The sequence below is a fragment of the Limanda limanda genome, chromosome 7 (assembly GCF_963576545.1).
Source record: "Limanda limanda chromosome 7, fLimLim1.1, whole genome shotgun sequence".
Taxonomy (NCBI): domain Eukaryota; kingdom Metazoa; phylum Chordata; class Actinopteri; order Pleuronectiformes; family Pleuronectidae; genus Limanda; species Limanda limanda.
Genome location: NC_083642.1, coordinates 15,618,597 through 15,644,142, shown reverse-complemented (window position 1 = coordinate 15,644,142; position 25,546 = coordinate 15,618,597). Strand labels below are relative to the sequence as shown.

Sequence of the window (25,546 nt, the reverse complement as noted above, 5' to 3'; positions counted from 1 at the left end):
AGCTTGTGTGGTTACCTGTTATACGGGTTTGTTCCTGTGCCTGCAGGCTGCAGAGGTGAAGAATAAAGTCAGAACTCCTATTCTCTGAGTGTCATCTTCAGGTTGGCTGCATCAAGATTAGCTTAGCACCTGCAAGAAGAAGAGTGCAATGAATAACTGAAATACCTCACTTATAATTGCTGGCATTGTCACAGTTTATTGCGTGTTTCTGTGTCCCCATTGCTTCTTAAACTGGTATGTCACATACCTCCAGTAAACTAATTCAAGTTGCACCAAATTGGGCACACTAATGGAAATTAGTTCCCTGAATATGTTTATTGGGATCTGCTATAAAATGTAAATACCCCAACCCATCAAAAAAAATGTATGGACATCGGTTCAGGTTATGAGCGATAATTAAAATTGTAAATGAAACGACCTGTTGACATATTTAATGAACAAATGCAGACGTCAGAGAATCCAGCCTGTGCACTGGGATGCAGAAATAATGCTACAGTCAGCAGAATGACTCAACACGTGCAGCACAGAGACAGAGAGTCGCACTCTTCTTCCTCACACTCTCTTTTCATTTACTATGATAACCGTGACAAGCAGAGCTAATGACTAAACATGCTCGTCTGTGACGGAAAGTCAACAAGAAGCTCAGCTGGGCACACGCCAGGTAACCATCGTCTCGTGAACCTGTCAGAGTGACTGTCAGAGCCCAGCTTGCTGCACTCTGATGCAGCGAACATGTGGAAACAGGTGAAGCACTTGAACCAAACCCCTTTTCAAATGTAAACAAATCATAAACTGTATATTGTAATCATGATTTAGTCAAGGTGGTAAAAGTATAGACACTAATCGAGCCCTTTGAGCCCTTTGCTTTGTTTTAATTTGGGCCACTGCAGAAAGGAAGGTTTAACACACATAAGTTGATCCAGGTTGTGATAGCTGCACTGAATATCAGCTCAGGGTGACCCGTCACACACACAGACACATCTGGTGGATTGTTAAAAAGATAGCTATCAAATAGCCCATTCTCAAGCTCCTCCAATCTATATATATTTTCTTAATAATAGGAAGTTAAATCAATTGCCCGGTTTATTTTTGCAGCCGACTTCAACGCTCTTGCCCCAACATTAGAGGGAAAGCGGTTGGTCCAGAAGGCAGGACAACACCCCCATCTTCCACAGCTGTGCATTAGGAAACCTCGCCGCCCTGCTCCTCAGGTTTAGAGTGTCAACATGTTTGTACTACTGTGACACTTCCTGTTTTAGTTAGTGTCCCTTTGTCAACAAGCACTGGCTATAGAATAGTTAGTTGTTTGACTGCATGCCATTGCTTTAAAAGAACCTGTCAAAGAGAGCAGCAAATGACAGCTCACTAAATACACACTTCAGCTGGAAGGCAAGAGTTGACAGAACATCTGCACATTGCACAGACATGCTTCAAGGTAAAAAAAAAAAAAGACAAACACACAATTCAGTAAGACAGCGTCATTCTTTGAATGGGCCGCCCACAATGGCTCACAGTAAAAGAAAGAAGACAATCAAGCTTACTGAGAGAGGATCTGTGAAAAAGCAATGTAGCTCAAACAGTCCCACCTCCAAAATTCTAAATTAGCAGGAAAACAAACTTGAAGACAGCAGCTGAATATGAACTGAATTAGCAGGAGAGAAACGTGAAGCAACACGAAGTCTGACCTGAAATAGCTGAACAGGTTAAAATGCCTTTCCGAACTGAAAATCCTATGAGCTCAAATCTATGAGTTGCAGAGTTAAAGTTGGAGTCTGCACATAAAGGTCAGAGTCTTATCCGTGTTCAAGGAAAACAAGTGAAACGCAGAATCGACAATTGGGAGATGAGCCTGAGAGCAAACTGTGAGTGGAAAGTGTTCAGCAAAATAAACAATTGGGAATCTTCAAGTTGAAATTCACTTAAAGATTAAAGTCTGATTAAAGCCAACCTCAGCATTCACTCCCATGCATCTCCCTCTGCTGTCTTACAGTTGTGGAATGACAGCATTTTTATAAACTCCCATTAGCTTGCAGACAAATATATGTTCCACTCACGGTGATGACTGGACATAAAAAAAATGTAAAAGCCCATTCAGAATCTCTACCTGATCATCAGAGATGAACAAGTGTTAACTCACATTGCTTCTTTCTGAAAAGCGTCGCTGGGCTCAGAAGAGTTGCCTATTGTCAAAGTAAAAAGGTTAATGATCATTTACGAAACAGGAAACTATCGTGATCTTTCACGTGTTACCAAACCTCAATTAATAAAAGGCTCTTAAACGATTATGCATTAATAACTGAAATATTTTTCACTGGGAGATTTCTTCTCAAACTGGATCAGCATTTTCACATTTCTGACAGAAAATACCAGTGTTTTTTTCCAAGTAACTTTTTCTTGCAATTTTCTCCTGCATCGTCTGCCTGTCTGCCTGTTTCCTCCGAGATGACTTAAGCCTCACATCTACATTTTGTTCTAGGAAAAATCCAGACATCAGTCATGAGGAATTGTGGGATTACAGGCTTTTAAATGCAGAGTGTTCAGCTGAGAGCTTTTTGGCTTAGTCCACACAACACCTTATGACTGTGAAGAGAAAACAGAGAGCTCTTACTGTGGCGGGCTGTGAGCCAGAGGTGATCTGCTCTTCACTCAGGCCTGTTGCATCGCAGCCCCTCACTCAACTCCAGTCAACTGCTGCTGGGGGGGCGAGAAGGGGGTCGTTCAGTGAGAATGGGAGAAAATCAGCGGAGAATTTTAAACAAGATGTCATCTAGCTGCCATCGGGACAATAATTGAGCCACAAACCTGCGCAATGTGGGAGGGGGTGGGCAGAGAACAACAAACAATTTTTTGGCAGAGAAAAGTTTTGCGGGGAAAAATAGTTCACCATTCAATTAAATTGTAAATATAAATTCTTAGTTCCATTATCTTAGATTCTAGGCTGTATCTACATATCTGGACTGTTTAATTTTTTCCATTAGTTGAAAGCAAATAAAGATGAAAAATTAAAAAAAAACATAGACATATATGTGGATAAAATTGGGAAAGTTACCTGAATTCTCCTTCTGCCCTCGACTCGCTTCTGTCCCCAGAATTCAATTAGTTTAATTTGGTGCGTAATTTGGGGGCTTCTGGCTCCGGTGTGGTGCGTCCCAGAAATGCGTGCGCGTCGCCGGTGATGGACTTTTTGGCAGAGAGGAGCTGCTGCAGGACCTTTCCCTCCGAGGACGGCCGTGCCATAACTTTGCCTCTATACTAGCGGGCCCCTCTGGAGTTGCATCTTACATCTCAGCCTCAACACCGCTGGGCTGAGCCGAGGAGCCGCAGGAAGGCAAAGGAGCTTTCACTGAGGAGAACCACGTGACTGATGAGAAGCAATGACCCTCGTCTGCGGGCTCAGGAGGGGGGAGAGAGAGAGAGAGAGAGAGAAAGAGAGAGAGAGAGAGATAGAGATATAAGAGAGCTCTGCGGTCTAACCATCAAGTGCCACCGCAGACGTCCCTCTGGTGCGCCACCGGGATGCGCTGTGCTGTCAGCCTCTGCGGTTTGAAGCAGTGTGTATGTGTGTGTGAGCTGAGGAGGGCAGGAGGCAGAGTGCTGACAAACCCACTCTCATCTCAATATACCTGCAGTCAGAAGAGGTGCTGCCCCTTTCCTTGTCCGCACACGCTCCCATGCAGTCAACAAATGCGACATTTCAGTCATGCATTGCTTCATGGCTGCATCAATGATTGCAAACTGTAAATCCTGTCTTTTCAGGTTAAGGATGAATGATGCACAGCTGCCAAAGAACATGTCTGGTTAACCGTGAAACACTGAGCAAAGGATAACATAATAAATACTTAACAAAGAAGAGGACAGCACAGTCAAGTTAAACTTTATTAAGAGTCGTTAATCTCTGCATGACTGACTTGGACTGAAGGATGTGCACGCACACATCACATCGTGACCTGTTCCGCTAACAACATCAATTAAATAGTATTACCACCAGATTGGTGTGTGTTCATTTTAAAGAAAAGCATAATACAGGTAATTCACGCTCCAGTTTTCAGTGGCTGTTAGAACATTAGTAAACACTCTGGTTTGAATACAGCAAACACAGCAGATCAATGAGGAACTTCTCTTTCTCAGAGCTCATTCAGATGTTTGTTTGTTTGTTTGTTAACATGTACATTTCTTTACAATAATCCCGCTCTGTGGGCACCGCCGTCTTTAAGATGCTATCTTGTGAACCGCTACTGTGATGGTCCCATGACTCCTCACCAGAATGTTTCTGCAGAAAAAACAGAACAAAAAGTTAATATATGGTAGGATTAGTGTGAATGTAAATGATTTGAACATTAGCCTTTAATTTATTATAAAGATCAAACCACCACTGACACAACTTAATAGTTGAGTAACGTTTAATGGTATTTTATCACTAATAATCAGAATAGATTAAAGCCACCAGCTGAGACTTAATGTCTGACCTGATCATTTATTTTAATTCATATTGATACTCATTGATCTACACCTAGTAGAATACATCAATATAAGGTTGAAGGTTTAGTATGACTTCTTACTCATTATCATTTGTTTTTAAGTATTAAGTATTGTTGAAGTCACTCATACAAGTGCAGCAGATGATGTTTTTACAGCATCCAGAGGGTGGCAGCATAACCACACAAATGAGAAAACACTCCTGTGCCAAGACTTTCCAGCAGAGGCGTTCAATCTTTGATTCTGCATAATTTTCAGCGACTTCTTCCAGATTTACAGAGCTCGACAGGAATTCATCAAAACCGCCAAAGAAAAAAAATTGTAGATTCATGGAAACTGAGAAAAAGGAGACCAGGTCCAATAACAGACAGAAGGTGGTGTCAGTGCTCACCCTGACTCAGACTCCAGGCACACAGTCGGAGCGTCTGTTGGGTCTCTGGAGAGAGCTGCAGCCTGTTTGGCCAGAACTGACACAACACCGCCATGTTCATCAGACAGCGAGCCGCGGCCTGACGATTGGGAAATTTAAAGGAATGTCAGATGGCAATACTGAAGACACATCAATCCTTAACATTTTTTAATTAACTTCACCATGCCAAGCTACAATTACTGTCTCACATTACACGCTGCATTTAACACTTGAGAAGTCAAATCAACATTTTTTTCCTGACATAAAACCGACCAGATCTTACCTCTCTGGGTTTCTACATTTAAGTTTAACTGAGAAATAGTGTCTATCCTAGTGGTAGAGTGATTTTCAGTTTAATGGCTGCAGTGATCTGGTTATTAGGTGTATTTACTTTTGATAAGTTAGTCATGCAGGACAAATGAAGTGTTGTGCTGCTCGATGAGTGAACTTGATGTTTTGAGACTCGTGAAAGCTTCAACAAAAGTGTGAGCATTACATAAAATGATCTATACTGCTTTTCCAATATCTCAAATACTATTTATACTAACGATAACTCACGGTTGTATAAAGAAACATAATCAGTCAGTTGTTTGTGTTATTAATGTGTAGAACACAAGTAGTAGAACATAAATAAGTACATTTACTCACTTACTCTTCTACCTTTCACTTCTACTTTGTAGCAATTCAGTGGTAAATATTGTGTATTTTCCACATCTACATTTATTGATTTTAGATACAAGTTTCTTTACAGATTTAGATGACACAACTATACTCCACAAATTTAGTATGACGAATAATTTTAGATTAAGTTCAGACTTTAAGGATTACTTAAATCAAATAAGATAATATAAATTATTCTGAAATGAGACATCCTGCAGTTTTACTTCAACCATTAACAGTTTTAAGTAAAACATAAAGATTGTCCTTGAAGAGTTGCAGGGGGACTCTGGCAAAAAGGGGTATCATCTATTTTCAATATATCTTCATCCTAATGACTGACTGACCACGCTTCAAGTACTTCCTGCAATAAAACATTTAAGAGCAAAAATCTTGTCGAATGTGGGTCTGTGGTTTAGATTGTGCAGTTGAAGCAGAAAGTTTGAGAACAACTTGATGAGGAGGCAGGTCCAGGATATTTTAGGACAAATTGTATATTTTTCCTATCAGAGCTGGACAAGCATGTGCAGGATTAATTGGCCTCAGCAGAGTTATGCCCTCTACCAAGGGTCTTTTCAAAGCATTTTATTATGTTTTAAATTTTTCTCTTGAATCTCAAATTTCTGTTGACTTGATTTCTGCTTTATCATTGCACTTCCTGTTCCTTTATTTGCATATTCTTCTATTGCTAATCGATGTGCAGTGACTGTAAAGCATGTATTGTCAGCACCAGTCGTTTTAATATGTGCATATGCATTTACTATATCTGAAGCTTGGACTGGGCAGTAAAACTTTATCACATTATAATTTTAATCAATAGTAATATATCAAAAGATCAACATACATATATTATATCCAACATATATGGATATAAGGATTTATCTAAATATTTTTAACATTTAAAAGAAATGTGACATTTATAGTGCTAAGAGGTGATATCGACTGACCAACATTCATGATGCTTATATCATTTTTGTGGAGTATTACTTGTACACGAGTAAATATATAATATAAGTAAAATATCTAAGTAATCATCCACCAAAGTAAAAAGTGTTTATACTTTTGGTTGATTTGACAGCAGGCAACACGGTTTCTCTAAACTCAGCTGACTTGTGATTTGACTCGTTCGGTCAGACGTCAGCTTGGTGTGAAGACATTTCAGAACTCTCACAGAACAAGTGTCTAACTCAGTGTTAACTTACAGCCCAGGTTGTGTCCTTGTTGGTCCGTGCAGAGCACACCGACAACTGCAGGGTTCTTCATGCTGCCACAACCACACAGACAGACACACAACACAACACAACACAGCACACAAAACAAGGAGAGAAAAGTCGTAATTAACATCCAAACATCTCACACACGACCTCACACACAGGCTGGTGTTCACTTACGTATCATCCAGGTGCTGCTCCAGGGTCGACTCCATCATTAACACAGGCAGAAACTTCAGAAACAAACAAGTTCCGACAACAGATTTATTGTTGTGGCTGACTTCCTCACAGCTTCCGGATCCAGGCAGGTGACCGTCACGTGGTCTACGGGTCCCTACGAAGAGCAAACGGCACTGACCGCGATTCCAAGAGAGTTTACAGTTTTTCTCAATTGGTTTGGCTCATTTCACGAAACAGAAATGACATTCTCAAAACTACACGTGCAAACCTCCAAACCACTGGGCACTTGTTCACAACAGATTGGAAGATCTCATTCCTTTAATCAAATTGCAATTGTATTAGCACAGCCTTACACATGACAAGCACAATTTTCATATGATTTAGGACACCTTGCAAACGGTTAGGTACAATTGCCTTCAGTTAGCCCAATAACCAATTGAATATATCTTGTTGGTCTAAACTGAATGTTGCTTCTCAGTCAAGTGGTTGTTCTCTGCAGAACATGTTGGCATAATTTCATTGTTTACATCATCACCTGCACAATAGTTCACTCCTCTGTCAATATCTTTCAGGCACATAATACCATGAAAAACATCATGATATATACTGTAATATGGATCTCTTGGATCATCGGCTTAATTTTCAGGTGCAACTAGAACTTTACTAATCAAGGGGGAGTTTCACACATCCGATCACCATCACACAGTAAGTTTAGTTAGCTGACAGGTGCTATCCAGGAGTATAAATGCTTCCATCAAATATCTAGAGCTTGGCCAAGTTCAGTACAATTTATGAACATGGAAGCACCTGGCCAGGGAAACGACCAAGGGCAACTGCCTGCTTGAGAAAGAGGAGGAAGAAGAAGAGGAAGAGGAGCAAGGGTGTGTGGTGGTGGAGAAGGGGGAAGAGGCAGAGGAGGACAAAGACAACAATTTGTGCCAGATGAAATTCTGGCTACACTTGTGGACCATGTGGTCAACCATGGCCTCACAATGGCAGAGGCAGGTAGTTCAGCCTAATGTGCTACGCTCTACAGTGTCCTCTATCATCCAAACATTCCGCAGGGAAAACAGGTATGTGGTCAGTCAACTATGGAATTATTGATGGTAGAGTTAACTGTAGTATTCAAATTTATTGAAATAAAGTCAAAGTAAACAAGTAAATACAAATGGTAATACTGTCTATTCCCACACATTTTTCATTGTGTGGGACAATGTAAGCTTCCACCGTGGCCCGCTCATCAGGCGTGGTTCACTGCCCATCCAAGAATGCTGTTGGTGCTCTTATCACCTTACTCCCCATTCCTCAATCCTATCGAGGAGTTTTTATCTGCATGGAGGCAGAGGGTCTATGAGCATCAGGCTCAAAACCAGAGGTCCCTTCTCCAGGCAATGGATGCTGCTTGTGGTGATGTCACAGCAGAGCAGTGTCAGGGATGGTTACAGCATGCACGCAGATTCTTCCCCCATTGCATAGCAAGGGAGAACATCAGATGTGAGGTTGATGAAAATCTGTGGCCAGACAGACATGAGCACGAGGATGAGCAGGAGAGTGAGGATGAAAACTAGTGAAACCCTAGCTTTACTTTAGTTTCTTACTCTATGTGTTGTTAGTGTAGGCTATACCTAATTTTAGTTTTGATGTGCTTATTGTCCCACAGTATATTGTGCTGTACACATTTTCTGTTACTGTAACCACGATGTATGGCAATTACTGTAACAATTTCCATGGCTGTATGACTGCAATAAAGTATTTTATGTGAAACCTTGAATTAATCTTTTTTCTGTTTACAAATAGTATTCTGGAAAGAAAACATCTACTGAAACCATTCAGTGTCAAAGGACTGAGCCAAGATTGAAATGTGCACATGAAGGATATGTCTATGGTCCACTGCCATACTGACAAAACATCTAAACATTTTGACCTGTAGTGTTTAAACAATGCCATAGGGACTTTTCATTTTGGGGTCACTGACTATTTGTATGAGAAAAGGATTTAGTTTTGACTGATGAGTTGTCTGTATTGGGAGAGATATGACCTTTTGCAGGTGTGCCATGGAGTTTTGCTGAACCATCCAGGTTATTTTGGCAAATGTATTTAAACCTTGGAGAATGTCCTTTTTCCCCTGAGAGATGAGCCACAGCAATCGAGAAGGAACTTTTCATTTTGGGGGCACTGACTATTTATGTGAGAAAATGATTTGGTTTTGAAGCTTGAGTTAACTGTTTTGGGTAAGATATGACCTTTTGAAGGTGATCCATGTAGTTGTGCTGAACCATATAGGCAGTGTTGGGGAGTAACGGAATACATGTAACGGCGTTACGTATTTAGAATACAAATTATGAGTAACTGTATTCCGTTACAGTTACAAATTAAATAGATGGTATTCAGAATACAGTTACATTGTTGAAATCAGTGGATTACATGACGGTACTTCTCGAGTTTATTCACTCTCTCGTAAATCCACCGGCGGCAAAGGCCCCAGGAAGCAGCTGGAGACCAGGGCTGCCGTAAGAGCGCCCGGGCCCCCGGCGGCGTGAAGAAGCCTCACCGCTACCGGCTCGGGACCGTTACAGGCCCCGGGACCGAGGCTCTGAGAGAGTTCCGTCGCTACCAGAAATCTACGGAGCTGCTGATCCGCAAGCTGCCCTTCCAGCACCTGGTGAGAGAAGATCGACCTGCGCTTCCAGAGCTCCGCTGTCATGGCTCTGCAGGAGACCAGCGAGGCACGCCGGGTTCACACCGGACGCTGAAGCGCCGGGCAGCGCTAATAATATCACCCGTTGACCCAGTAGTATAAAAGCATATAGTCACTTGTTGCTCCAACATTAACTGCAACAGCGTCCCAATTTAATTTCATCCATCTTCAAGAACTTCTCCGCTGTTCTCTCCGTTCAATGTCGGGTGTCGAGCGTAAATTACGTATTCTCCGCCGCCCCCCCTCTCTTTTTATCTTTATGACTGCTTGTGTGTCTGTAGTGGATGGGCAGAGGGGGGCATTTAATAATGTGATCGGTAAAATTGGTAAAATTAAAACTCCAGGACAACAGAAGGGGAATACAAACTATGGGATGCATACTTTATCATTTATATCATATAAAATGTCTCGACGCCGAAACGATCGTAGCACGGCGCGAGGCAGCCTTGGCGCAGGGGGGGGGGTCCTTCAGCCTCCGGTGGGGCCGGCACAGAGGTGGGAGTGGATGGGAGCCGGACATCCAGCTGGCCCGCCGCATCGGCGGAGAGAGAGTTTAAACTGCTGCTGCTCCACTGACTATAACAACGCGGCAATCATACACTTAAAAAATGCAATACAAACCGGAAGTATTCCAAGTATTCAGAATACGTTACTCAGATTAGTTAATGTAATGGAATACGTTACAGATTACATTTTTGGGCATGTACTCTGTATTCTGTAACGGAATACGTTTTGAAAGTATCCTTCCCAACACTGCATATAGGCTATTTTGCCAATTGCACTTAGTGCTCTGAGAATGTCATTTCTGTTTCGTGAAATGAGCCAAACCAATTGAGAAAAACTGTAAACAAAACGGAGCAAAAAGGAGACGCTAGATAGATAGATAGATAGATAGATAGATAGATAGATAGATAGATAGATAGATAGATAGATAGATAGATAGATAGATAGATAGATAGATAGATAGATAGATAGATAGATAGATAGATAGATAGATAGATAGATAGATAGCAGAGATGTGGACTCGAGTCACATGACTTGGACTCGAGTCAGACTCGAGTCATGAATTTGATGACTTTAGACTCGACTTGACAAAATGTAAAGAGACTTGCAACTCGACTTGGACTTGGACATCAATGACTCGTGACTTCACTTGGACTTGAGCCTTTTGACTTGATAAGACTTGCCCCTTTCCCCAAAACCCAAAGATTAAAAAGTATGTTATTAAGGAACGCTCTGTATCTTTCATTCTGTATGTGTCCGTCAGGGGTGTAAAGTAACGAAAGGCAAGGCAATTCTCACTGCAGTGGTAGATGCTGCATAGAGTGGATGACGTTCCCTAACGTGCACATTCAACATATGAAAACTGATCGTAAAGTTCACTGTTCGTGAAAAATATGCGCGACAGGCACAACACTGCACATGGATCCACTGCGGAGGGGCTGCAGACCCCTGGCTACGGCGAAAGAGCGATTTGCTTACTGCTCTGCCGTTAAAGAGTGCGACGTCAAAACATTAGTTATAATATTAGATCCGCTTCGCATTTTCTCCTCCCGGTCCCGCGCCTGTTAAAGGCCGGCGCATGCTTCTGCGTCGTCAGGGGCCCGCAGGCACGCAGCTGTAACGCAGGACTCGTTCTCATTCATGGTTCTCCAACCGTTGCGCGTGTTGCCATGCAATTCCCCGCCAGAACACTAGGCGCAGTAATGTTTTTTGTCGAAGTCGGCTCTTCTTCGTGTGTTGCACGAAGAAGAGCGATTTATTTACATCGCCACGGCGGCTCCTCAGAGCCTTTTTCTGGCGGAAAAATCCGCCGGTTAGTGACGGGTTATACTAGTGGACATAGTGTCGGATCTCTTCTGCCAAGTGCTCTTCTATCTGGTCCATATTCGTTCTTCTAAATCCTCCGTGGTTTCGGGCATGAACCGGAAATGCGACTCCGGAAATGATGTAGTCAGCAGACCAATCACAGCCCTCGCGGCCGGGTGACGCTTGCGGGGCTTTGCCGTCTAGTTAGAAAAATTGACCGACGCACGTAAGGACGTAGGAAGGGCCGTGAGGGGCCCGGAAGGGCTCCTGCGTCTCCGTTCCCGTGAAAACGCAGAAGCATGCGCCGGCCTTAAGCCTCCGCGCCGCACCGGTGGAGCGCACCATACAGAGAATCACTGCGCTACACAGGGGCGGCCCTAGCATATTTAGGGCTCTATGCAAGAGCCCCCCCCCTCAACAAAAAAAAGTTGAAAAACGGAATTGCAACTTTCAGACGGTATTTTGCCCTGTAAGACTGCATTTCATTTCAAATAAACACAACAATGATCGCAACGACATGGTGCAAGCCTTCGTTTTAGACAGATAATATGAACGTGTTTACCGTTCAAATTCATTATTTGTCATTAAGTTGCGTTTAGTTCAACGTTCTCATAAAAATGTTCAATGAACGCGTTCTTTTGAACTCGTTCATGGACAACACTGCCTGAAACTCAATAGCCTACTGGCCGCCTGCGGGTGACTCTTCAGCTGTGCCTGATTGCTGTTCACTGCAAAGTGAACCAGGATGAGCTCTACTCACCTTGAAAATCAGCTGCTGCTCAAACTCAAAACGTTTGTAGACTAGTGCTCTAAAGGTGGACCAAAGTTTAACCAAAAGTTTAGATATACAGTGGGACAGCGGCATTTTAACTTTTTATTTTAGCTGTCATGTGGTTCATGTCTTGACATGTCCTCCCAAAAGTTCTTAAATGTTGTGTTGACATGTTAAATGTTTAATGTTTGACATGTTTAATGTCATTGCACTTAAATAACTGTTTTTGGATTGGATTTATGAGCCGTTGTCCTTTTTTGCACTGCATAGGAGCGGCCCCCGCAAGTGCAATTTCAATTGCACTTGTTTTAATAAATAAATACAGATTTTAAAAGCATACATGATCTGTGTAAATATATTATTACTCTGTGATCAAAAGGACTTGAAAGGACTCGAAACTCAAACTGCAGGACTTGGACTTGACTTGAGACTTGTCAGTCTTGACTTTGGACTTGACTCGGGACTTGCCTGTCTTGACTTGGGACTTGACTCGGAACTTGAGGGCAAAGACTTGAGACTTACTTGGGACTTGCAAAAAAATGACTTGGTCCCACCTCTGATAGATAGATAGATAGATAGATAGATAGATAGATAGATAGATAGATAGATAGATAGATAGATAGATAGATAGATAGATAGATAGATAGATAGATAGATAGATAGATAGATAGATAGATAGATAGATAGATAGATAGATAGATAGATAGATAGATAGATAGATAGATAGATGGATAGATAGATAGATAGATAGATAGATAGATAGATAGATAGATAGATAGATAGATAGATAGATAGACGGACGGACGGACGGACGGACGGACGGACGGACGGATGGACAGTCAGACAGATAGACAGACAGACAGACAGATAGCAGTGGTGTATAAAGTACTTGAAAGCCATACTTGAGTAAAAGTACAGATATCTTACTTGAAAGTGACTCCGGTAAAAGTACCCGTCAGAAAATGACTTGAGTAAAAGTCTTAGAGTTGCTCATATTAAATGTACTTAAGTATCAAAAGTATCTGGTGTTGAAATGTACTTAAGTATCAAAAGTACAAGGACCAAAATTAAAAATGCTAAGTGCTTTTTATAGTAGACCTATACAGACACAAAACAACCCAAAATTGTTCTCTTCAGGATTTATTTCAACTGACTGAAAAATTATAACAACACTATATATATAATGTACAATTTTACAAATTTTGAACCCGAGATGCTGAGGTTAAAATAGTATTGGACAAGTGCATCTGAACTTCTAGAGACAACAAAGAATCAACACAACAGAATAAACAAGTGACTCTTGAGTCTACCTAAGTACTATTAGACCTGCCACTAATAGACTTCCACTAATAGACCAAATTAACCTTTTGTGTCTATTAGCTGTATTTTGTAACTGCCTGTATACCTGCCCGCCAGCTTGTCCACGCATCTACATGTAAGCCTGTTTATTTATCATGAGACTATTTTCAATGAATGGGCCTGCGTTTGTTTCCAGCAGGGTGACAATACACCTGTAGGGTATCTTGCCTGTAGGGATGACAAAGTGAAGACACAACCCTGCTTGAAGTTGTACACATTAGCCAGTTTGTACAATACAGACTCAACAGATTCTAAGTTGTGTTTAGTCAGCACAAAGGGCAACTAAGGATTGGAATTGGCAATATATAGATATATAATATCTTTGCAAAAATTATATTGGCATTATAGTGAGTGGAAAACTGGGCCTGATTACCCAGGGTTCCATTTGGCAAGGTCCATTAAAAAACCTGAATTGTGTGCGTGAATGTGCAGTAGTCCACGACAGTGTTTGTTTTTGGTTGTGTTGGCTGAAAGTTGTTTTTGCGTTTGCTTATATAATTGGTTGTGTTGTTTGTTTTTCCATCTCGTCTTGTTTTAAATCTGTTTGTTTTGTTTACTACGTGTAGACCCGGCCAACCAATGATAGTCTATTTGCCAACAGTTTTTGTTTAAACCAACTACTTCCAATATTTTCTTTAAGAAAAGTTAACCACTTGCTGCTTCGAGCTATGTATTTATGTGCAGATGTTGACACAAATTAATTTGCCTGAATAATAATCCTTACAATTTCAATAGGGCCGCACGTCTGTCAGTGCCTGTCAGTCCTCGGGCCCTAATAATAAAGACTGAACCGAGCTCCTGCAGGAGCGAGAGAGCGAGAGAGAGGTGCGCCGTGTGTAAAGGTGCACGTTGCGCCAACCTCCGCTGCTCAAGTAACGAGCCAGTTTTGAGAATGTAAGATGTAGAAAGTACAGATATTTGTCCTCCAATGTAGCGAGTAAAAGTTAAAAGTCGTCAGGAAAATAAATACTCAAGTAAAGTACAGATATGTGAAAAATCTACTTAAGTACAGTGACGAAGTATTTCTACTTTGTTACTTCCCACCACTGATAGATAGATAGATAGATAGATAGATAGATAGATAGATAGATAGATAGATAGATAGATAGATAGATAGATAGATAGATAGATAGATAGATAGATAGATAGATAGATAGATAGATAGATAGATAGATAGATAGATAGATAGATAGATAGATAGATAGATAGATAGATAGATAGATAGATAGATAGATAGATAGATAGATAGATAGATAGATAGATAGATAGATAGATAGATAGATAGATAGATAGATAGATAGATAGATAGATAGATAGATAGATAGATAGATAGATAGATAGATAGATAGATAGATAGATAGATAGATAGATAGATAGATAGATAGATAGATAGATAGATAGATAGATAGATAGATAGATAGATAGATAGATAGATAGATAGATAGATAGATAGATAGATAGATAGATAGATAGAAGTACACTCAGGTCTTTTCACTAAGAAATGTAATCATGCCTAGAAGCAAAAACAAGCATTTGTCGCCACCATCCAATCATAACAATGTAATTCAGAAACAATTCAGCATGACAAACTATTTAAACTTTGACAAATGCAATAAACATTTTGCCAATGAATTTTCTTTATTGTTCATAAAGTATGGTGTTAATACAATGAGTATACATCAGAGAACTTTTACGATGTGTTTCAGAACTGGTTTTATTTCAAAGTGGGCTGCAGGCCAGCACCAGTTGGCTCACGTCCCTGCATGATTTCTGCTGCCTGTCCCAAGACAGTGAAGCTTCACCGCTCCTGCTGACGGGGCAGAAAAGGCTGAATGTAATTATGTGGCCACTGCATTGGAGGAATCCATCACCTGTGCAGCAGCAGGGTAATGTCCCATTGACTAACTCATGGGGTATGCAGCCCCCTCCTCTCTAATTCTTCTCTCTCTTCCTCCCCTCTTCTCACACTCATATTTCTTTCCCCACTGCTTTAATCAGCAGAGCCCGGCCGCCTCCGCTGACAGCCTGCTGCCTATCACTGTCCGAGCATGCACGTAGGCAAACACACACACGCAGGGGCAGGTTTACGCATATGGCAAGATACCTTTTTCACACACAAACACACTCACACACACACACACACACACACAAACAAAATGAATATTTTATCCTGTATGAAAGCAGGTTGCCATAAACACTAAATAAACACCCATAACTTTTTACATACGGCCACCCCCACAGTAAATCTGCAGATGAGACAAACCCAACCTCAAATACAAATCAGACTCAGAGTCGATGTATCATCATCCTGCCATACCCTGTCTTATGGCTTCCATAAGTCAGATATATCGAGACTCATTGTTCATGTTTTGTTTTCAATTTAGTGACAATATGACTTCATAAGTAATGTCAGAGAGCTGTAAAGGCAGGTTTTCCAAATATTAAAACTTTATTAGTGCTATTTATTGGTTTTCTAATGAAATAAATGTAAAATAATGGATTCATTTTAGACCTGGAAACTAACCAAGTTTTCTTTAACTCAAAACGACCCCATCTGGCATCATTTGGGCAGAAAAGTAACACATTTTAATGTTCACATTAATTCATACGATATGCACTAAAAGCATCTTTAACATCATACACCCTACAGAAGTTATGAATAGCTTATGTGACAAAGCAGACTAGTGTGTGGCCTCAGATGATTTATTCTCTCAGTGTGGAATAACAGGTGATACAGCTCAGGGTGACAACAGCTGTACATGGCCGTACTGGCACACATATACTTTAATAGAATAAGGAATATCACTTTCCAGCATATAAAGGTATTATTTGCAGCCTGGTCCATGAGTCAGGCTGTGATAATTTCAGTAAACTTGATAAATGGCTGCAATGTTAAATTCTGTTCTTCTTTTTTCTGCCCCAGATTGAGAAATACCTCAGGGTTTCCATTTTTTCACAAACAGATGTCAGATTCATTTTACTTGCACATCAATGCCATCAGTTGTGAGGTAGGTTTCCATATAATATGTGTCGGCTTGAAATATTAGAGTCATGGAAACTTCACAGCATGTAAAAGGCAAATAATAAACAAGTAGAGAGGGCCAGGGTGACCATCCATCAGCCATCATCCGGAGGAGCAGGATGACGAAGCATCTGAGGAGACAGACAGGGAGGGCGTGGGGAGATCTCAGACATGGGGGGGGGGGGTTCGGAGTTGGGTAAAGAGAGGGAGAGAGTCTGGCTCCCCCACCCCACCTCTGAGGAGTTCTGGAAAGCTTCATGACTGACTGGAGAGTCGTGGATCCAGAGTGAGGTGGAGGAGAGTGTCTAACAGCAGCTGTTGTCCAGTGTTGCGAGAGCCCAGTTCTCCTGTTGCTGTCATGGGATTCACGGCCGTGCTGCTGTCCCTCCTCCTGGTGTCTCTGAGCTGGTCCAGAGCAGCCATCATCACAGGGGTGAGTCACTAATTACTCTGATGACTAATCTAATTAATTTAATCATCCCCTTCTATAATTGTTTTTCTGTCTTTTCTGTGAAGTTGAATATGATACTGTTTTTTTACACTGAAATTTAAATATTATTTACTTGTGTAATAATGGCTTTTAACTAACAATTATCTTCATTATTGGATAGTCTGATCATTATTTTTACATGTAATCAAATAATCAAGTTATTGAGTAACATGTAAATAGTCAGACATGATGGTTTCATGACATGACAGGTTTCCTGCCCCTCAGACGATGTCTTCACATTGCTTGTTTTGTCAGACCAACAATTTAAAACCCACAGATATTACATTTTTGACAATATAAACCAGAGAAGTCTTTACATTTGTGAAGCAGGTGCTGAGAAATGCATTGAGCACATGTTCAATCAGTGATTGTGTTGGAAAATTGATTAACTGTTTCAGTCTACGAAATTGGATGTCATGTATCTACACCAAAAAAAATCCACGATGACTTTAAATAAAACATTTTACTATCGATTATCTCATATTTTCAGATGAGCATAAACGTTATTGTAATGCAAACGGAACAGCTCACTTTGGTGAAGGATTTTGTCAAATCTGGTTACGCATGACTGATGAGAGACCACATCCTCCTCCGCTTCGAGTTCACTGGACAACGAGGGGACATTATCTCAGTCCTCTGATTGATATTCATTTGTAAATGGGTTAGGGAAATGACAGGCAATAAATAAAATGGCTTTCAGTGTACTAACATGAGAGGCCATGTCTCACTGGCTTTAGAAAGAGCACGTCTCTCTGCCTCTTTTATTATTCTCTGTCCGTACCTGTGCAACATTGTCTGTCTCTGTCTGTGCTGCAGGCCTGTGATAGAGATGTGCAGTGTGGGTTTGGTCTGTGCTGTGCCGTCAGTCTGTGGCTGAGAGGTCTGAGGATATGCGTCCCGAGAGGTGTTGAGGGGGACGATTGCCATCCCTTCAGCCACAAGGTGGGGAGAAATGTTGTGTTACTAATCCGAACAGATTCACATACACACACATAATATGGCAAGCCGATTGTGCATTCACACACACACACACACACACACACACACACACACACACACACACACAGAGGACATTACATTGACTGACGTCGATTTTCTGGAGACCTTAACCACAATTACTACTATCTTAACCCTGGACCTGAAGTTAATCAGAATCTAAACCTAACCATGACCTTAAAACATGCCTTCACCTCACAATTTCACCATTTGCATCATGGGGACTTGCTTTTTATCGCCATTAGGAAAACAAGTCCAAATAATGTAACTGTGAAAGCTGAATTACACACACACACACACACACACACACACACACACACACACACACACACACACACACACACACACACACACACACACACACACACACACACACACACACACACGCAGTCGTGTCTCCATGACTTCAGAGGACATTACATTGACTGACGTCGATTTTCTGGAGACCTTAACCACAATTACTACTATCTTAACCCTGGACCTGAAGTTAATCAGAATCTAAACCTAACCATGACCTTAAAACATGCCTTCACCTCACAATTTCACCATTTGCATCATGGGGACTTGCTTTTTATCGCCATTAGGAAAACAAGTCCAAATAATGTAACTGTGAAAGCTGAATTACACACACACACACACACACACACACACACACACACACACACACACACACACACACACACACACACACACACACACACACACACACACTTGATCTCTGTGTAAGTGGAAACTCACATGATATCAAGTGCTGGCAGGTTGAGTGGAGCTTTAGACAAAGCTGCTGATAAATGCAGAGACTATTGATCCACTCCACAGTAATCAGTGCCATACATCACACTGATCCGCTGGCGACGGCAACAGTTAGTTCTGCTAGCACCACATCCATCTGTGAATTCAGACGCTTAAAGGGCCACATTTTAAAACCTGAAGCTCCACCTGTCACTTGGCGAAGGATTTAAACTGTCAGATTACTTTCTTTTCCCCCACTTCCAGGTGCCGTATCCGGGGAAAAGACAACACCACACCTGCCCCTGTCTCCCCCACCTGGTGTGCACCAGATACGCTGAGAGCAAGTATAGATGTACTGACGACTTCAAAAACATGGACTATTAATGGACGGCCAAACATTCAGATGAAGAGAGAAGCAGAAAGAACATCTCAGAATGAAGATCTGAACAGGCGGAGGATCAAAAACATATATTTTATCTTCACTGGCTGTAATTCCTAATTTGTGTAATCTATGCACTTAATATATAGTTTGTATATTCTATTACTGCACACAACAAACACAGGAAAAGAGACGTCAAGGCAACTAACAAGAGCCACAGTCGATTTCAGACACGTTTTCCTCAATAAAAACAGGAAAATTTAACATTTGCTGTTTAGTGTTCATGCTCATCCTGTGTTCATTCATCAGAAGAGTAATGTATAGATATAATTGTCAATAAAGGTACAAACACAACATTGTCATGTAACGTGGAGTACGTGTGGATGTTTTTTTTCCATGTTGCTTGATTAAAGATAACTTGTGTAATGGGATGGAGAAAACAAGTGCGGCTTTAATCGTAGACTGATTATGATGAAGGTCATAATGTGCTTTGACTTCCACCAGCAGACTCATGACCTTGCTATATGACCACACTGATGACCAAAGGCATCTGACACGGGCCAAACATTTGATTAGCGCACATGTTCGTCACAGGGTATTTCTAGCAGAGGTTTCCATTTGTCTTCGTTGAAATAATTGACATTGTTGAGAGAACATAAAGAGCTCCAAAGCGCTTAAAGCTCTAAATCAAAAGAGTAACTATTAATCCTGTTATGTAAACTGTGTGAAATGTTCTGTACAAGATGGTTTGAGTTAAACTTTTTCAGATGATGCAATTATTTCAAGTGAATACATTTTATATAAAGTGAAAAAGATATGATAAATCTTCATGATCATCATTATTCTTGCTCATACATTAGGTAATGTATGAACTTTACCAAAAAACGTCTGGGAAATACTTAACTTGAGTATATAGGTTCAGTAGTGAATACTTCACTATTGTGCTACATCTCAGAGGGAAATGTTACTTTTACAAAATTACATGCAGTTTTCAGTTAGTTTTACAAACTATATAAAAAACCTATGATGAGCTCATCAAATATTATGTGCTTTAAATTGATCTTCTCACATAAAGTTAAACGAAAGCTCCTTCTCTGTATTTACTTTTTGCATGTTTTTTTATTTTACTTAATAACTTGAAACTTTATTAGAGGACATAATTTGATTCATTTTTTGGGGGGTCATTTTACTGTCAATATTTTAAACCTATTTTATGAAACCAAATGCCACCCAAGACTATAGACCCAATATAAATATTTTAAAAATAAGTAAATTATGTAAAGCAAACATATTATGAAATAATCTAAAAAAACTACAAAGCATTTTGTAATTCTTGCTCACACCACGAGTCACTCCTCTGTGTCTTTGTTTTGTGTATTGTTGTTATCAGATAAACCTTGCACAAGTCAACACAGCTCACACCTTTGGAAACCTGTGGAAATATTTCATATCAGTGTAAAAAAAAAGCTGCAGAGATCAAATCTCCTGAGCAACATATCAACACATTAAGTTCACACTGCAAACACTGACCTGCCCTTCATTAGATAGTAACAGTCAGTTGTTTGTCACGTTTCTTTCAGCAATTTAGTTTTTCTACACATTTCCCCCCCAGTGTTTTCATGATGTGGAGATATCCCTGAACATACACGTATTACATAAACAACATGCAAGCTCCACATTTCCAAGTTTTACAATGTTTTCCTATTTTCTGTTTGTTTAATGGGATATTTGCTAGTAGATAAGAAGCTATTAATCACCATATCATATAGCTCTAATCTCCAGCTGATAGAGTTAGGAGAAAAGGACATTTTGGAAACAACCTTGACGAGTTGTATATAAGGGCTGAACTCTGCCACTGAAACTTCACTCCTCGAAGTCTAACGGCAAAGAAACCAACATGATGAAGTGGCTCGTCGTTCTCTCAGCCCTCGTGGCTTTCTCCGAGTGCCTCGTCAGGTAAGTCTGACCTGGCTGCTTGAAAAAGCAGCCTGCACTTTCTTTCCTCTGACATTTCACACCTGAATGGGCTGCGAGTGTCACAAGACAATCTCTTCATCTGGTTTTCCTCAGGGAAACTCTAAAGGCCATCGTGCTCCATCTTGTTTTCAGTGTTCGCGCCTTTCAAACTTGAACAAAGTAGAGGGTAGAGCTTATTGTCTAACGTGTCCAGCTGTAAAGTGCTGGACATCGGTGAGTTTTGCTGATTCTTTATTCACTTTGTTTGCAGGACCCCCCTGATCAAGGGAAAGACTGCCAGGGAAGACCTGCAGGAGAAAGGACTGTGGGAAGAGTACAGGAAAGAGCACCCATACAACCCAATGGCCAAGTTCATCCAGACTGGAACTGAGTCCATGACTAATGATGCTGACGTAAGAAATAGCAGATTTGATTAATTTCACTTTTTCTGCCAGTCCCCCTATGACTGAAGGACATCAACACGATTGTGTATCACACTCTAAAGGCAGTTAACATCACGTCCTGACTATATTTTCCTGGTCATGTGTCTTCTCTTGTCCCTCTAGTTGTCCTACTATGGTGTGATCTCCATCGGCAGCCCTCCTCAGTCCTTCAGCGTCATCTTTGACACGGGCTCCTCCAACCTGTGGATCCCCTCAGTCTACTGCTCCAGCCAGGCCTGCGGTGAGTTACAACTGAGACTGCAACTGCAGCCCATGCTGTTGTTCAAGTATTCTCCTTCTGTGTGTTAGAATTAGTAAATAATGCTTCCAATTTCCTGAATTAAAAATATATATCTAAAATCATGGACTTTGAGGCACTCCTGCTTCACACGTCTTTATTCTTCCTTTAATTTCACCACTTTTCTTACACAGCACTGGGTATATGTAAATAGTAACTCTACTTTGACTAGATCAATTGAAATGATAAAAAAATGAATGCGTCATTCACCACTGGTTTTATGGTCTGTAACAGTTTATGAAGTCTGTGACTCACTACATCACTAGAAAGGGTCCAAGTTGCTTGCAAACTTTGAAAAAGCAGTTGTTCCTCTGCAGAGAACCACAAGAAATTCATCCCCCAGCAGTCCTCCACCTACAAATGGTTGGGCCAGCCTCTGTCCATCCAGTACGGCACTGGCAGCATGACTGGATATCTCGTCAGTGACACTGTTCAGGTAAACAAATATTCGGGAACAGAATGCACTGAACATTAAGACCTGGTCTTATCCGATGTGACTGACAGCTGTGTTCTATTTCCAGGTGGGCGGCATCTCTATTGCCAATCAGGTGTTTGGAATCAGCCAGACAGAGGCTGCCTTCATGGCCAACATGAAGGCTGATGGCATCCTGGGTCTGGCCTTCCAGAGCATCGCCTCGGACAACGTCGTGCCCGTCTTCGATAACATGATCAAGCAGAACCTCGTGTCCCAGCCCCTGTTCTCCGTCTACCTGAGCAGGTGCTTAAACAGGACGGAAATCTTCTGTGTGTGAGTTTGTGACTAGAAATGTAATGCATTTATTCACGTTTGTTTTTTAAATTCCTCAGCAATGATCAGCAGGGCAGTGAGGTGGTCTTCGGTGGTTCCGATCCCAACCACTACACTGGTCAAATCAGCTGGATCCCCCTGACCTCTGCCACCTACTGGCAGATCAAGATGGACAGGTAGGAGGAAATCAGTGACACAGAGCAAAGTGGTTGATTTCCCTTATCACATGCAAAGGTGGATTGCTCTGTCTTGACTGTAATTCACCTTCTGCTGTTCCTTCTCACAGTGTTACCATCAACGGACAGACCGTGGCCTGCTCCGGAGGCTGCCAGGCCATCATCGACACCGGCACCTCCCTGATCGTTGGCCCAAATAGTGACATCAGCAACATGAATTCCTGGGTTGGAGCCTCAACCAACCAGTATGGAGAGGTGAGTCACACCATGACACCACACCATCGACAGAGATTTTCCCTTTTTTTCTGAACCCACAGTAAACACACATGTAGCGCTCTGACGTCAGCACTCTCTAATAAAAACAATTAAGCAGAACCTTGACTGCTTGCATCAGCTGGAAAACTGTAAAATAGCAATAAATAAAACTTGTTCTGCTGCACGGTCTCTTCAACTCTGCGTGTGATGTTCTTCTCCCAGGCTACAGTGAACTGCCAGAACATCCAGAGCATGCCTGATGTCACCTTCACTCTCGATGGAAAGGCCTTTACCGTCCCCGCATCTGCCTACGTCTCTCAGGTCAGTTGAACGCTGGCTGCAACAGAAAACTTTTCAACCGTATGATGACGATTGATGGAATAACTTGTTGTTTTTTCTTCCATCTCACCACAGAGCAACTATGGTTGCAGCACTGGCTTTGGTCAGGGTGGCTCTAACCTCTGGATCCTGGGAGACGTCTTCATCAGGGAGTACTACGCCGTCTTTGATGCCCCGTCCAAGTACATTGGTCTGGCCAAGTCTGTGTAATCAGATGAGACACCTGATGGATTGACTGTAAATGTGTCAGGACATGAATGAGCAGGAGAAGTGGAAATTATAGATATTAATAAAAAAATTAAGCAACAACATCTTTCTGTGTGCTTTCCTCTGTTTCCATGGTGACAAACCCAAAGCTCACATTTGAGTCCTGAAAAAAACATTTGAAATCTTCGTTCATCGGAGGTTTGTGGTACAGTGTTGCTCCGAAATGTCACAGGAATAAGAATTAGTTCAGTCTGCTCACTCCCCAGAGAAACCAGATCTTATATTGATGAAAGAAACATGACTGACACCATGTTTTTGTGAAAAGAATATTTAATCGTCAGAATACCAGAGGGCAAGGTTGGGCTATAATCTAGAAGAAGCTGACGAGACCAAACAGAGTTGTGAGAAGAGATAAGATGTCACAAGCTAACAACGGTCTTTGACCATGAAGATTTAAAAAGTATCAAACCTCAAGGAATCCACACAAACCTTTTGCGCTATTATCATGAGAGATCATTTCTTTAATCCCATTATCATTTCATTTTTTAGGCCTTCAATAATTTACACAAAAGCTCCTGTTGTATACATTTAAAGATGTAGATCAGAGGTTTAAAATGTACATACACAAAAGTGACAAAGAGACAAATAAAGCTGCAGAGTCCAAGATATCTCGTCCATTTTTGCAGTTACAAGCTCCAAAAGTGCTGGTGGACCCCTTGTTCTCCATTCATGAAGGGGTCAGGGGGATTATATAAAAAACAAACAAACAGTGATGTGTATAGAATCAGCTCCAAGTTAAAATCAGAGACTTTCCCCTGAATTCACTGGTGGATTGCCAGCGTGGAGTACTCCACCGTCTCAGCATCCAGGGCTGCCGCTCGTGTTTTGAGAATCCTCAGGTTTGAGTACAGCTCTTTGGACTTCTGATGAGCTTTGAAGTTCACTGTTGTGTAGACAACGCCACTCATTTCCTGCAGGAGACAAACTTAGTCAAGAGACGGTGCCGTGTAGAGGAAGAAATCCTCTCATAAAGACATGTGACCATGGGTCACCAGAGGCGGCATGTTCCCTGTTTAGCACCTACCGTTACATCTTGCTTCTGTGACTCACACAGAGTTTCTCCACATTTGTCTGCAACTGAAAACAACACAACTGAAAACAACACGTTCATATATATATATATATATATATATATATATATATATATATATATATATATATATATATATATGATAGATATCTTTTTTTTTTTACAGAATTCACTGAATCAATGAAAGTTTTAAAGAAACCGACCTGGCTGTTTAGGTTTTGCCTTCACTCTGCAGCAAACTACACCCATAACCAAAGTGATCACAATCATCACTGTAATTGACACAATGACCAATAGGGGCAGGCCAAAACTCCAGGACATGCTGTAAGGGGGAAACAGACATTCAGATGAAATACTATTTTTCTTGGTATGAAAAGTGTGAAAACACTTTACAGCCAGCATGAAACAGGAAATGAGTTAATCCACCTGGGGCTGTCTGCGATGTCCTGTGAGAGGACGGGCCCGGTGGATTCTGGTCGGCGTGATGTGGAGGTTCTGAGGGTTTTGATGGTTGTTGTAAGGGGAGGCTGAGACGAACTGTGGGGAATTGAGGATTCTGCAAAATGCAAGAACATCATATAAGATAGAGAAGCAGAGTTTTAATCCTTTACAGAGAGGTGAGAGGGGAACAATAAAATACACCTTTGCAAACAAACATTTATCTTGCGAAGCTGTTTCACTGTATTATTGGGCACACTGGAAGGTTTTGTATAAGACACATAGTTATCATCACAAAAATGAAAATTGTAAGAAAAACTTATCCTACCTGTGACCTCGAAAAACTTGTCGATATAGATGTGGAATGGTGTTTCCAGCACATAGCATCTGTAGTTTCCTGCATCCT

At 41.2% G+C, this 25,546-nt stretch overlaps 3 protein-coding genes across 3 annotated transcripts; 2 read left to right on the top strand and 1 right to left on the bottom strand.

Annotated features, from left to right (window-relative positions):
- Positions 1-3,858: 3,858 nt before the first annotated feature.
- Positions 3,859-7,054, bottom strand: lamtor5 (late endosomal/lysosomal adaptor, MAPK and MTOR activator 5). Its single transcript, XM_061074969.1, has 4 exons — positions 6,934-7,054; positions 6,745-6,806; positions 4,868-4,985; positions 3,859-4,270 (listed from the first exon to the last, which is right to left on the bottom strand). Exons 1-4 carry the CDS (start codon positions 6,969-6,971, stop codon positions 4,210-4,212), a joined length of 279 nt encoding a protein of 92 aa, XP_060930952.1. The 5' UTR covers positions 6,972-7,054; the 3' UTR covers positions 3,859-4,209.
- Positions 7,055-16,945: 9,891 nt separating this feature from the next.
- On the top strand, positions 16,946-19,195 carry prok1 (prokineticin 1). The gene is made up of 3 exons (XM_061075541.1): positions 16,946-17,026; positions 17,900-18,025; positions 19,076-19,195. Exons 1-3 carry the CDS (start codon positions 16,952-16,954, stop codon positions 19,193-19,195), a joined length of 321 nt encoding a protein of 106 aa, XP_060931524.1. The 5' UTR covers positions 16,946-16,951.
- A 1,847-nt stretch (positions 19,196-21,042) lies between these two features.
- Positions 21,043-23,615, top strand: LOC133005377 (pepsin A-like). Its single transcript, XM_061075040.1, has 9 exons — positions 21,043-21,146; positions 21,418-21,559; positions 21,713-21,830; positions 22,205-22,323; positions 22,409-22,605; positions 22,695-22,811; positions 22,922-23,066; positions 23,289-23,387; positions 23,481-23,615. Exons 1-9 carry the CDS (start codon positions 21,088-21,090, stop codon positions 23,613-23,615), a joined length of 1,131 nt encoding a protein of 376 aa, XP_060931023.1. The 5' UTR covers positions 21,043-21,087.
- Positions 23,616-25,546: the final 1,931 nt, after the last annotated feature.